This window comes from Hesperophylax consimilis, chromosome 20 (genome assembly GCF_061612785.1).
Source record: "Hesperophylax consimilis isolate HC1 chromosome 20, BYU_Hcon_1.0, whole genome shotgun sequence".
NCBI classification, from domain to species: domain Eukaryota; kingdom Metazoa; phylum Arthropoda; class Insecta; order Trichoptera; family Limnephilidae; genus Hesperophylax; species Hesperophylax consimilis.
The window spans coordinates 12,083,942-12,097,778 of NC_142855.1; the positions used below are offsets into that span (position 1 = coordinate 12,083,942).

Sequence of the window (13,837 nt, forward strand, 5' to 3'; positions counted from 1 at the left end):
CGTCATCAGAGATGTGCTTTATTTCAAATAAATCCATTTCAAATGGAAATGGAAAATTTTAAATGCTTTTCTAAAAACCATTTTGCATTTTAAATGCTTTTCTCAATGCATTTTCCATTTTAAATGCTTTTTTGCACCATTCTTCCTACTATCTCCAATCATCTTTTTTTCATAAGCCCCAAATATCGGTATGTCGGTCCTCAACCTCGCTATGAGAGATAATTTACTTTTTTTTAATTTTTCGAAGAAAACTTCTTCGAAAAGGTTTTCGCTTTGTGATGGCATTATTAAATAGATTTACATTAAATAGATAATTTACATTTGTCACGTTGCTCCCTGGTAGGAGCCCTGGCAATTGAGTGATACCATTACAAAAAATACTGATTCAAATACTGAACACTGGGCCATGACGCTGTAATATTAAATTAATGTTAGATAGCAGTTTCTATGTTTTTACGTTGGCAACATAAGTCCCGGGGAAATTTTTTTATGGTTTCATAATGTGTAGTCGTGGTGTTTTTGGATTTACCATCATGTAATATGTTTGTTCTACATTGATGTCCATTATTAAATGACAAAATTGTTTAAAAATTCTATAATTATTTTAATTGTTTGACCTGAGAAACCATTTTGCATTTTCAATGCATTTTGAAAATAGGTATTTTGCATTTTGCATTTGAAATGCTTTTCTAAAAACCATTTTGCATTTTGCATTTTCAAATGGAAAAGTTTTGACCCATTTCCATTTTGCATTTCAAATGGTTTTGGGAACCCATTTTGCACATCTCTGAAAATCACTTCCCGAAGTTAGTGCACTTTACCCCCAGACACCCTGTATTTGTCAATTCACTAAATCAGTTAACGACACCGGCAAGGAAGGATTACAGCGTACGGAGCTAAAGAATAAAGAAATGTTGTCATTATTAATTTCGTATAACGAAATGTCCCCAAATAGTGAGCATGCTCTTTGTGCATGACAAGCAAGAAAAACATTCCAACGTTGCCATGTTCATGTGTTAATACAGAAAATGCCAACATTTAGGACAGGATGAATGGGCGAATATGGCAACGCTAAAAGATTATTTTATTGCTTGTCATGCACAAAGCAGGATATACGTTATCTATGTCGAAGGACTAATTTTCAACATAGTTATAGTTGAAAACTAGTCCTTTAGGGTGAAATTCGCCAAAAATGAAGAAAGGCAGAAAATATCGAAGTTTGTTGGATTTTTGATAATGTTGCGTTCTACGCTCGAAGTCGGAATCTTCGATTATTCATTGAACCAACATCATAAACAGCTCCGGATCTGTCTGATGTACATGGTTAATGGACTGTAAGTGCTTACCGACAAATCTATATAGGTATATCAAATCCTACAGTCCTGTTTTAACTGGACAGTCTTTCTGTAAATTTGTTTATACGTTCCGTTTCCGTATCGAGATGATAGCGGTTTGAAAGGTAAAGACCCATTTCCATTTTGCATTTCAAATGGTTTTGGATACCCATTTTGCACATCTCTGCTCGGCATCTTGCCGCTTAGACGGTTTGGGCATGTCGAGCGGATGAACCAAGAAAGTAGTGTAAGGAGAACATACGACTTGGAAGTTACTTGAGTCGGGTCGGGTCAAAAGTCAGAATAACGCAAGAGTATGTGAGATGAATTATGAATGTGAATAAAGCAAGGAGTGTATGCGAGACAGAGTATTGTAACGGTGTATTCTCTCTGCCTACTCCTGCCAGGAAACGCAGTGATGGCTAGTTAGTTATTTCAAGAAATTAATTAATATATAATAAATAAAGCTAACTAATGTCTGAAACTTACATAGTACGGGGCCTCGGCGGCAGTCTTCATGGGAGTCTGGTTATATTCTATGTTCGAGTCTGGTGTGTGCAGAGGACACAGGTCTCCCCGAGTCCAACCAAACCTTGTTTTTTGGCACGGGAAAATTTGTTCTGCCAACTCGATACAATCTGTAGAGGAAACAAAAAATTTTGCAGATGCGTATATTAATATAGTGCCTCTTGTGTCATTACTTCAGTCAAGTAAATTAAAAACGTATTATTTAAAAAAATTAAGAATGTTATGTTTTACACTTGCGCTAAAGGAAAAACATTAAATTATTTTTGCTGATGTGTGGTTTAGTCTCAAAATAATTAATTGACGTGCCCTACTTAAAGTTAGAATAACTCTATTACTCAGTCTGAAAATCTATTAATTTAAAGAAGAGAATTTTGAAAAACAAAAAAATGTCACAGTTTTGTCGTAAATCATCCTATTGCATAGTTTGAAATTTGAGAAAATACAATACTAATTGTTAAATTTCAAACTATGTATTAGGTGTATTTACGCCAAAACTGTAAGAATTTTTTTTTATAATTCTCCAGTGTAAACTAACAGATTTTCCGATATGCAACATAGTTTTAGAATATTTGTGGTCAGGTTTAACAAAACTCACAGTCTGCGGCCTTGGAGCCAATCGGTAGCTGAGTTACAAGTCCCTTCGGCAGCGGCGGACAGGCAGCCTCCGCGCAGCACACCAACTCCGACTCGTTGTCAGTCAAGTCACATTTCTGTAGCAAAGGAAGGTCATGTTACGGGCGCAAAGTCAAATTAGTTGTTATTGTCAGAGACACATAAAGGAAGAAACAGTACCTGTTGGAAAATGCCTTTACTGGCGGTCTCCTTTGCTGTCTGGCAGTTGGCGAATGGTCTGCACACTCCCGAAGTCCCCGTGTGCTTCATAGTGCAATTCATCCCTTCAAACAAACAGATACACCAGGGTTAAACAATACAACACAACATGACGATGAATATTCTACCCGCAATCCAGATTCCAATTAATGTTTTCTGGTCTACGGTAAGATGTGTCATCAAAAATTCGGAAGACTGGCTGACTTTTGCAATGATGGCATTGTAATGATGAGTGAGCCAAGGAAATCAACAGCCATCGCATCGCCTACTGGATTTGTAATAAATGATGATTAAGTTCTGGGTACTATACCTTCAACCACTGTTACCAGAGGGCAGCAGACAATCTGAACGTTGCCCTCTAGGTCGCATGTCTGAAAACAAAACAGTTTTGTTATTATTTTAAATTACCTTTTTAAAATTAATCTACTTTATAATTTTGTTGTTTAGATTTGAGGGAGAAAAAGGCACAGAAAATAAAAGATTAGCTCACGTACGAGAATCGAACTCGGGACCTGTCTTCACTCCGAGAGGAATGCATCAAGAAACAGCTGCTCGGCCTTTTTCTTTCAAAACTTAAATTTGGATTTGATGCCAAAACAGTTAAAATAACTCATAGTTCAAAAATTTTTTTAATTATGAGTCTCCACTTGCATTCATTGTTGAATTAATTTCTATGTTGCTAATGGATATCTTTTCTTTAACTACTGTTTTATTTTCCGGCCTGTGGGACTAACTCGCCGAATCGCTTCGGATGTCTACATCGATTGCGTTTGAACGCTAAGAATTGTTGCATTGTGTATATGTTATCATACTTTTGTTTATTAAAGGTACAATATTTATATGAAATTGTTTTGTTGTTGTCACCGGACACTTCTTGTTTTTATGAAAGTGATTTAGGAAAAACAGCTGAAAAGATAATTGCTTTCAAATAGTTTGTTCATTGCTGGTTTTATTTTTGATTATAGTAGAAAATCAAATTGCCGTAAGTTTAAAAACTTGTTCTTGTCAGATTCACAAAGGGAGGAACAGTACCTGTGGCAAAATGCCTTTAAAGGCGGCCTCCTTCGCTGTCTGGCAGTTGGCGAATCGACTGCACACTCCCGCCCTTCCCGTGTCCACCATCGTGCAGTTATCACCTACAAACAAACAGACACACCAGGGTTATACAACACAACAGGTGAAGGTGAATAAAGTGTATGAAATGAAAGTGAGGTACCTTCTGCAGGGCTAGTTGTGTTTGTCTGGCATCTGGCTTCTAGTCCCGTCTCTTGCCCCGGTACCCAGGGACAGCACACTATCAACTTGTTCTCCGGGGAGGTGCACATCTGAAAACAAATCAAATTGTACTTTGGTAGTTGTATTTGCTTGGCATCTGGCTTCCAGTCTTGTCTCTTGTGTCTCCCTTACTGTCAAGGTGAGAAATCTCTATTAGATATATCTGTTCTTCTAAACTACGCAACGGATTTTGATATGGTTTACACTATCATTTAGGGAATTTCATCGGGTAGGTTTATACGTATAATAAATGCAAATATAGAAACTAGAGAAAAGTCTCCGAGCAACCCAACGTCAGCAAGTATTATCTAAACGGTGTTAGAAAGAGAAAACACCATGCTTTATATTCATATATAGAAGTTAGTCACAGAAGAATTAAAATGTGCACCTTTAAGATATCAAATGTTCCGAACGCATTTTGAAAAAAAATTATTCAAATTCATTAACTTTTGTAAATTTATTTTTATTTTTTCTATTAAAATGCGTGTTTTTATAATTTATTTCGTGAACAGCAATTTTAGTTAGAAAAACGTAAGGTGAGCCATTTTTAAAACTTATTTTATGTTTGCATTAACAAATTTTATTTTTCATAAATAATATAATTATTAGTAATAACATCAATTTTTTCTCATAAAAAAATAGAAAGTGTATTTCATCACTTTTCAAAAACAGTTTGGAAATACTATTTGGATTTTATTGCAATTACATTTTATTAACACAGGGGTCTAAAGTCCCAGTTGGCATATAGGTGATAGTATTACATTGGAGTTAGGAGCCGAGACTTGGTATAAGCTTCTAATTGTTTGTTCATTACAAAGTTAGGGTCCACTTTAAAGTTAGGCGGGATATTTGTAATGATTTGTCCTTTATTACAGGTATGGAGAACTTTCACCTCTGTCTTTGTCAAACGAGTGTTTGTTGTCTAGCAGGTGTGACGCAACATTGGACAGTTCACCTTTATCATCACCCAATAATTGGTGACGTATTCTCGTAAGCAGCTTTTGGACGCTCTACCAGTTTGCCCGATGTAATGTGACGAACAATTAGAACGGTTAACTTGATAAAAGCCAGAGTTTTACAGTTTTTCTCTCTTGTCTTATTTTTAATAAAGATATTACAGTAAAAATAAATGCCGCCAACGGGAATTGAACCCGTACCTTTACTAATGTTTATAAGACAAGGTTTTATGCATAGCATTAATTTTGACCTTGTACTGTTGAATTTTTGATTGTAAAATATCCACATAAGAATACCAAACCTATAATAATAACTTTGACAACTTATTGACAAGCATAGAGGGACTATACAAGACTATCCATGTGACCTCACCTGTGCTGCTTTTCCTTGAATGGCCGCTTCCAGGACCACGGGGCACTTGAAGAAATGTGTGCAGACGCCAGGCTGAACGGTTTCAGCCACGACACACAGGTCTCCTGCAACATTATATCAGAACCAAGTGAGAACAAGTGACAGAAAAGAGAAGAACCCGCTACCTCTGGATTCGTAGTTGAGGACATTACCCGTCATTAATAATTAGTTCACGATTACAGGTGGTTTTTTATTTGGCCATCTCTTTGCGAATAATTCTTTCTTTTACATTAACTCCTCCACACAGGATAATTTCACAAAATAATTTCCCTGGGGGAATATGTCATCTTTGAATGAATGAACCTGGGTCTTGAATAAAACTTTGTTGTAGGAGGGAAATCATTCCACAGCTGAGCGGTTAAACTTAGCAACGAGTCGTAAAAACTACCTGTTTTCATATGACAAATGTTGGAAGCGCGGTTGGTGCGCTAGTTATTCGGAGCATCTTCCATTGAAATACCGGTAGAACAAGGATAGCATTCTCACCTAACGCCTGTGCTCTAAAAATTGAAGATAGGAGAATCTGTCAAACGAAACCGCCCTTTTTGCGCAAAGTTAAGGTTTATTTTAGCATTTTGGGGCTCCAGACCAGAGGTGGATCCCATTTGTCTTTTCCTCAAGTTCCTAAGAATATTAAATGAAGGGCGCAAATTAGAACAACAGGTAAATCTACATCGCATGTGGAGTCACTACATGTTATTGTGGAATATCTTTTTTTATTTGAGCTTTCTTTACGAGTCTTCATTTTTCATTACGTGTCTTTGATTTGAGTTTGTCTGGCAGGTACATTCATATAAATTAATTCCAATAATTCAGGGCTGTCAATTAGCGATTTGATAATTTTGAATTTTTTTTATTTATTAAATTTAATATAATTACATTTAATACAATATAAGATATGGGTAGTCCCACAAAGCTGTGACAATCAGCTTGTCTGTAGGTTCTACCATTTAATGTTATAACATAATACACATTAGCTTAAGTTTAAATATTAATACCAAATATAATGTTTAGGATAGATAAACGTTTTGTTCATTTATTAACCACTTTTTTGTCAGTTTAGGGCAGGGTTCCTCATTATTTTTCAAGTTAAAGTTTTCGTTAAATTTGTTATAAATCACAGGTATCAAATAGTCAAGTGTTCTGCTACCATACTTATTTGATATTAGTGGAATTTTTAGGCCTTTTTTTTCAGTAAATCTTGTTTTGTGACTATGCACCAATGGCTTTTTGTACGCATTTTCTCCCGCATTATCCATAATTATAATAAACCAGAGAAGCCCTTTAATTGGGAGTACGCCCTCAGAGCCATACAGTAATTTTAAATTGTTTCTTTGTTTGTAAATGCTAGGCTTAACAATTTTTTTAATTATAGCAGTTTGTATATTTTGAATGTATTTAATATTAATATTGCTCGAGTGTCCCCAAGTTCGAATTCCATATCTAAGTATTGATTCGACCATAGAATGATATATAAGTTTGAGAGTACATCGAGGCAATACAAATTTTAATTTATAAAAATTACTCGCCAAACATCGGAGCTGATTACAAATTTTGATCACACTTTTGTCCCATTTAAAGTTATTGTCTACGATTATGCCAAGGTAAGTATATTCGTTTGCAAAATCATTTTTTTCACAGCAGCAAATATTATCCATTTTTTTATGTATACAATCAAAATTATGTGCAGTTATTTTAGGTAAGTTCCACATTTTCAAGCTCGGTGATCTTATATACATGCATTTAGTTTTTTTGACATTAATAATTAATCCTACATGATGAGACCATTTAAGTAGTTCGTTAAAGTCAATTTGTAATTCTAGAATATCTATTTCAGGGTTTTCATTAGAGACAACTAGTGCAGTATCATCAGCAAAAATAAATCTACGGGCTATTTTAAAAAGTTTAGACATGGCAATTACATATATAATGTATAATTTTGGTCCTAAAATTGACCCTTGTGGCACCCCTTATTTAATAAGAATAATATATCAGTCAAAAACGTTCTGATAGTTTGAGAAGTCTGTTTTCGGTACGTAAGTTATTATAATTTATAAATTCTATGGAAATATTCATTTTAAAATTGATGTACTGAAGGAATTTTTTGTGTACCTTTTCTAAGGACGGGTTGTTTCGGAGAATCTGAACAATTCATCAAATTTCAACGTTCATTTTCGGGTTCTGTGAAAGACTTATTCAAGTTCTGTTTTTATATCATTGTAGGCTAGTTGCTTGACAAAACTGAAATAAAAACAGAACTTGAAAAAATCTTTCACAGAATTTGAAAATGAGCGTTGAAATTTGATGAATTGTTCAGATTCTCCGAAACAACCCGTCCTAAGGCTTGAGAATGAACTTTGTAGAACGGTGACCATACTGTTGAATTATATTCTAATTTACTTGGTACTAATGAGCAATATAGATGTTTTAAAGTTAACACATTTTTAAACTTTGCCCCCATTCTCAAAATAAAAGCGAGCATTCTCTTTGCATCGTTTGTAGTTTCATCGATGTGTAAGTTAAACAGACTAATGCTACAACTTAACGAAACTTTTTCTGATAATACAGTAAATATTTAACATGTAAATCACTTTTTGACATGCTCTGGGAATGATTCTTTTATGAAAAATTTCCACCAATTTTCTAAATTAAAATTTTTTGATATGCCAATTTTCCCGAAAGAATTTTTTGCACAAAAAATAAAAATTTCAACATGTAAAATTTCCAAACTTCACATAATATCGAAAACATTTTCATAAAGATTTCCCCACAAAATTTTTGATTATACAATTTTCCAGGATTTTTTTCCGTAAAAATAATAATTTCACAACATGGAAAATTGAAATTGAAAAAAGATAAAAACATTTTTAAAAAATTACCGAAACATTTTCCGATTTTCTTGGAAGCATAAATGATATTTTTTTTCAAACGTCGAAAAGTGACTTATCACACCTATTCATTTATGTTTCCAAATAAAAACCATTTGTGAATGCCTACGTATTATTGGGTTCATTTTAAATCAACTGGACGGATAAATACTAACATATAAGTTTGGGAGTTTCATTTAACTAAGAAATTTACTACCAATAGACTTGAGAAATCAAAGAAATTGTTTATTTTGAAATAAAATCCATAACCATAATTTGCCAGACTTGTCAACTCAAGTCAGGGCATTGAAGTTTTTGGTATAAATCTTAGGACGGGTTGTTTCTTGGAATTTAAACGATCATCATCAAATTTCAAAGTCGTTTTTCAAGCTCTTTGAATGTTCTGTTATTATTTCGGTTTTGTGTAACAATAATGATATAATAACAGAACTTGAAAATAAACATTGAAATTTGATGACTTGTTCAAATGACTTGCAGCAAAGTCACCGGGAAAATAAACATGACAGGAAAATAGTCATATATGATGTTGGGTTCATAAGTTAGTTTTTTCAGAACAATTATTATTTTTAATTTTGGAAAACGTTATGTTTAGTTTTCTTTTCGATTTTGTTATTCGAAGTTTAGAAATTTTTCATCCTGAAATACTTTTTTTTCTGTTGGGAAATTTTTGATTCTGGATCCTTTAATTAGCTGAAAAAATTTCCTCCGGAGAAATTTGTCAGAAAAAAGGTGGGGAATTTTTTAAAAAGAATTATTATAGTTTATGTGTGAAGTTTGAAAAAAATAATAATTAAAAGATCAATTATTCTTCTAAGAAAATCTGAAAATTTATATTCGGTAAATTCTCATAAATATATTTATCTTTTGATATTATGTATAAAAATTTTCCATGTTGGGAAATTGTTATTTTTCGGAAAAAAAACCCCGGAAAATTGTATAATCGAAAATTGGTGGGGAAATCTTTATCAAAATATTTAGTTTTTTGATATTATGTGAAGCTTGGAAATTCTTTATTTTTTGTGAAAAAAATTATTTTGGAAAAATTAGTATATCGAAAAATTTTGATTTGGAAAATTGGTCGAATGTTTTTCATAAAAGATTCATTCCCCCGAGCAGGTCAAAAAGTGATTTTCATGTTAAATATTAACTGTATTATTAGCACAAGTAGCTTTAAGTTGTGGCATTACTAAATAACTAACTGAGTTCAAAATTTCCAAAATAATCAATATTTTGTGGTTTGAAAATCACTGATTACAAAAAAGACTCCAGCGAACCACAAAATATATATTATTTCGGAAAAAATTTATATTTTCAAATGAAAATTTTAACTTGGTTAGTTATTTAGTAAGTCACTTAATCTAATAATACAGAAAATATTTAACATGAAAAAACGCGCTAATACATTCGGTAGAATGACCCAAAATAATTTATCATTTTATATTATAATATTTGGCGAATTTATATAGCTTCATTTCCGTGAAAAATTACCTCAAGGGCGCTGTACTAATTTATTTATTGAATAATTAGTATTTTGTTAAAAGATTATTTTCACAAGGATGAGGTTCTCTTGGTAATACATTTGTATGTATTAAAATTAAGAAAAGATGACGGTCATTTAATATGTCAATTTGTGACAGAAAAAGGAGACCTGGTTATTCATATTAGAGGTAATCTTATTTGGTTGGTCAGAGGGAGAAAACATATATCGGGAAAACAGAATCTCGCTGGCAACAGTTGGTAACATTTGTGATTTAGCAGATATCAATGCATGGATTTTATATAGAGACCAGTGGCGCACCACAAAAATGTACATTTATAGAAGAGTTTCCAAGAAGACAAAGAGAAGCATTGTGTAATGGTATGTAATTACTTCAACTGGTGACTCTACTGGTACTACCTCAAGCACTCTACAGTCTAAGTATAAGAGTTAATGAGTAAATCATGACAAACCTTCCAATATTAAGGTCTGCACCTCGCGGCAGGAATAGTACAGAAACGGACTACGCCTCGCGAGGATCAAAGAAGTGTGTTAAATATTTAAGTGTATCACAAGTCATTAGATTGCACCTCACAAAGAAAGGAAAAACAATAGGAAACGGACAGCTTCTTGATAGGATTAAAATAATTCATCCGTGCTAATATTTTTCACCGGTCGTTTAAAATGAAAAAATTGAGATCGTTATTCAAAATCAAATTATTTTTGAAAAACGTTGCGCAAAGTGGTACAGTAGAACCCCGTGAATTCGAACCCCGACAATTCGAAAAAACGCGTAATTCGAAATTTTCACCAAAAAAATTTCCGCAGAAATTTTTTTTCATACAAAATGGTTTTTTATTTCGAAATTCGATAATTCGTAATTCGAAATTTATTTTTATCCGCGCACGAAAATTTGTTGGTGTAATTCGAAAAAAAAATATTTTTGCGAAAATAAATAAAGCCGTGGCGGTAAAACGCCGAAAAATGTATTTTTACATCGTCCTAATTAGTATTATTATTTTGTAAATCTGAATCTATTTACACTGGAATGCCGAGTTTGAAGGGCCAGAAAATACGTTTTATGTCGTAGTTTCACGAGTTTGCACCAAATATCTGAATTTCCGCGACGAAACTCGGCCGCGAAATTTCGATTTACGTGTAAATGTATCGTATTTTAACGAATTTATTTCGAATATTTGAATTTTAAATGGACGGGACGGAAATCGGACGCGAAATTTCAATTTACGCGGAAACTTATCGTATTTTTACTAACTTTACTTCGAATATCCGAGTTAAAAAATACGGCGCGACGGAAATCGGCCGAAAAATTTCGATTCACGCCGAAATATGACATATTTTTACGAATTTACATCAAATATCTGAACTTAAAAGGCCGGCAGCGACGAAAAACTGCCGATAAAATTAGATTTACGCGGAAAAATATCATATTTTTACGAATTTACATTAAATATCTGGATTTTAAGGGTCGGCTGCAACGGAAATCCGCCGCGCATTCTCGATTTATACGGAAATATATCGCATTTTTGCGAATTTATTTCGAATATCTGAAGTTAAAGAGCCGGCCGCGACAGAATGCGGCCGCGAAATCTCGATTTACGCGTAAATTTTTGGATTTTTACGAATTTATTGCGAATATCTGAATTTAAATGGCCGGCCGCTACGGTAATTGGCCCCGAAAATAAAGAAATAATTGGTATTAATACGAATTTACTCCTAAAATACCACCCAGATTTGAAGAGGCAGCCGAGAAAATCGATTTTCGGCGTATTTTTTTTTTCATAAAATTCGTAATTACGTGGGAATTCGTTAATTCGAAATTTTATTTTTGATGTCGCGTGGATTTCGAATTAACGAGGTTCTACTGTATAACTATTTTTTTTTTGTATTTTATGCGGAAACTTCATTGGTTCATGCAACCATGTATTATGTCACTATTTTGATAAAATATGTGTTCGTTTTTTTCCCTAATAAACTAAAATCAAAATGTCGACATTTTTCGAGAAAACTGAAAAACGATGATTACAATAATATGTTATCAGTTGGGACTATTGTGCGGTATTAAAAAAATAACGAAATATTTAGGTCACTAATTAAGTACCCAATTTTTTTGAAATTGGTTTTCACTCATACCTACAGAGAATTTAAAATTTTTAAACAATAATTATGCATCGCATATTTCAATTCTGTAAACTTGGCCGCAACAAGATAAAATCCTGTGTGCGTGATTGTAGGAAAATGAACACAAAAATTGATTTACATTTTTCAATTGACTGTTGAATTAGGAAGTGACCATTGCAGACAACTCCACAAAATAACAATGTTCCAGTCACCTATCATCCAATACTTCTTACATAATATTATAAATCCTACCAGATTGGATTTACGTAACAATATTTGTGAAGTAAAAAAGTGAATTTGAGTTAAAAACATACAAAAAAAAACTTTAAAAAAAATTTAAATCGTATCGATTAAAAAAAATAGTAAAGACTTTTTATTTAACAAACAACATTAAATTTGTCGAAATGACGGATTTTAGGAAAAAAATTAGCATTCAATAAATGTCAGTAGATCTATTGTTTAGTGTTGTAAGTATTTGTGCCGAATTGATTTTTTTGTAAAAAATGTATTAATAAACCTCCTTTTAAAAACTATCGACTTGAAATACAATTAATCAGTCTAATTTAAAACTGCATTTGAATGTTGGTACTAGGTACCCATAAATAGAAAACACATTATATTCTATTTATTGTTATCAAGTTTATTTTTCAGAACTCTATTTTAATTTGAAGTTTTTCGTTAATCTACTCAATAAACAATAGTATTATTTAATTCATTTAAAAAATGCTTATTTATAAATGTTCTGTGTAATTATTAATCAGCGTGACAGATGTTTCGCCTTTCAAAGGCATTATCAATCAGTTTGAAAATATAAAAGAAAAACTAGAAAAAAACAATTATTCAGAATTCAAATTGAAAATTTAAAGTGGGTATGTTTATAAAGTATAAAAATATTATTATAATTCTTACCTTGCCGCTGTCCCGAAACTAAAGATGTAATTACTAACACAGTGAACGCGATTTCTGATAAGAAACTCATTTTGAAAAATACTTTGAAGTGAAGTTATTTTTAAAACCGTACTTCTATAATGTACCGCACTCTACGATGTTACATCTACAATGAATGGAAACAGCCAAGCAGTCATATTTATAAAGTTTTTTATCTGTACACTCAGAGTATGAAAGAGACAACGAATTATTCTTATCGTAACGCCAGTTATTTTTTCGCAAACAGAAAGCAATTTGAAATTATTTAAGGAATTAATTTCCCTGTCTTCTTTGAGTATGCTGTCTAGAGGGACTTTTTAACGATAAAAAAATGTTTGTGGTATATGCGAGATCTGTCAACGATGATCGTTCTTGTTGGAAAATATAAACGGAAGGAAAAGTAATGAATTCAAAACAGAATTTTTAAAACAAGAACGCGACAATATAATAAATTGATTCCACATATATTTTATAACAGCATAACGGAATTAATAATATAAGTATTCGAATACGAACGGAAGGCAACAACGTTATAAATTTTAAACTTAATGAAGGCAATAGATGAAAATAAATGAAATAGTTCACCAAAGCAAAAGAATGCCATATGGAAAACCTTTACAGTTTTTAGGACTCAATTCCAGTTTGAGGACATAATCTATTGCATAGGTGTAAATAATCAATTCATTCATATATAAAAACACATGGAAAATGTCAATGGCGTTCAATAATATTTGATAAATAAATAATGACTTGAAGAGTAATCAGGTTTTACGGAATAATTACATTTGTAAAGACATTATCGGAACCAATGAGAAACACACTGAGTGTTCCCCAAGGATCGGTATTGGGTCAATTTTCATTTTGAATTAACATTATTCTTTAAATAATCACATACATAGTACCAAGACACAATAAAGAAATGAATATAACGAAGACTTGTAAAAAAGAGCTTTATGGCTAAAACAGAATGTAAAGGAAAATGGGGACATCTGCAATAAAGCACCTATTACAGGTATACATTTGAAAGTGGCGTCCATACACAACCAAATAGATAATTTTTATATTCTAGA

General features: G+C 32.5%; 1 protein-coding gene across 1 annotated transcript in view; it reads right to left on the bottom strand.

Moving 5' to 3' along the window:
• LOC149414095 (serine protease snk-like) overlaps positions 1–12,889 on the bottom strand; it is a 35,017-nt gene extending 22,128 nt beyond the window's left edge. Inside the window, exons 1-8 of the mRNA XM_089644311.1 lie at positions 12,750–12,889; positions 5,298–5,401; positions 3,910–4,018; positions 3,726–3,829; positions 3,004–3,064; positions 2,655–2,758; positions 2,458–2,572; positions 1,824–1,972 (exon numbers count right to left, since the gene is read on the bottom strand). Of these exons, the coding sequence (XP_089500437.1) occupies positions 1,824–1,972; positions 2,458–2,572; positions 2,655–2,758; positions 3,004–3,064; positions 3,726–3,829; positions 3,910–4,018; positions 5,298–5,401; positions 12,750–12,819 (816 nt within the window). The 5' untranslated portion in view covers positions 12,820–12,889. The remainder of the gene's footprint in view (positions 1–1,823; positions 1,973–2,457; positions 2,573–2,654; positions 2,759–3,003; positions 3,065–3,725; positions 3,830–3,909; positions 4,019–5,297; positions 5,402–12,749) is intronic.
• Between the last annotated feature and the right edge of the window lie 948 nt (positions 12,890–13,837).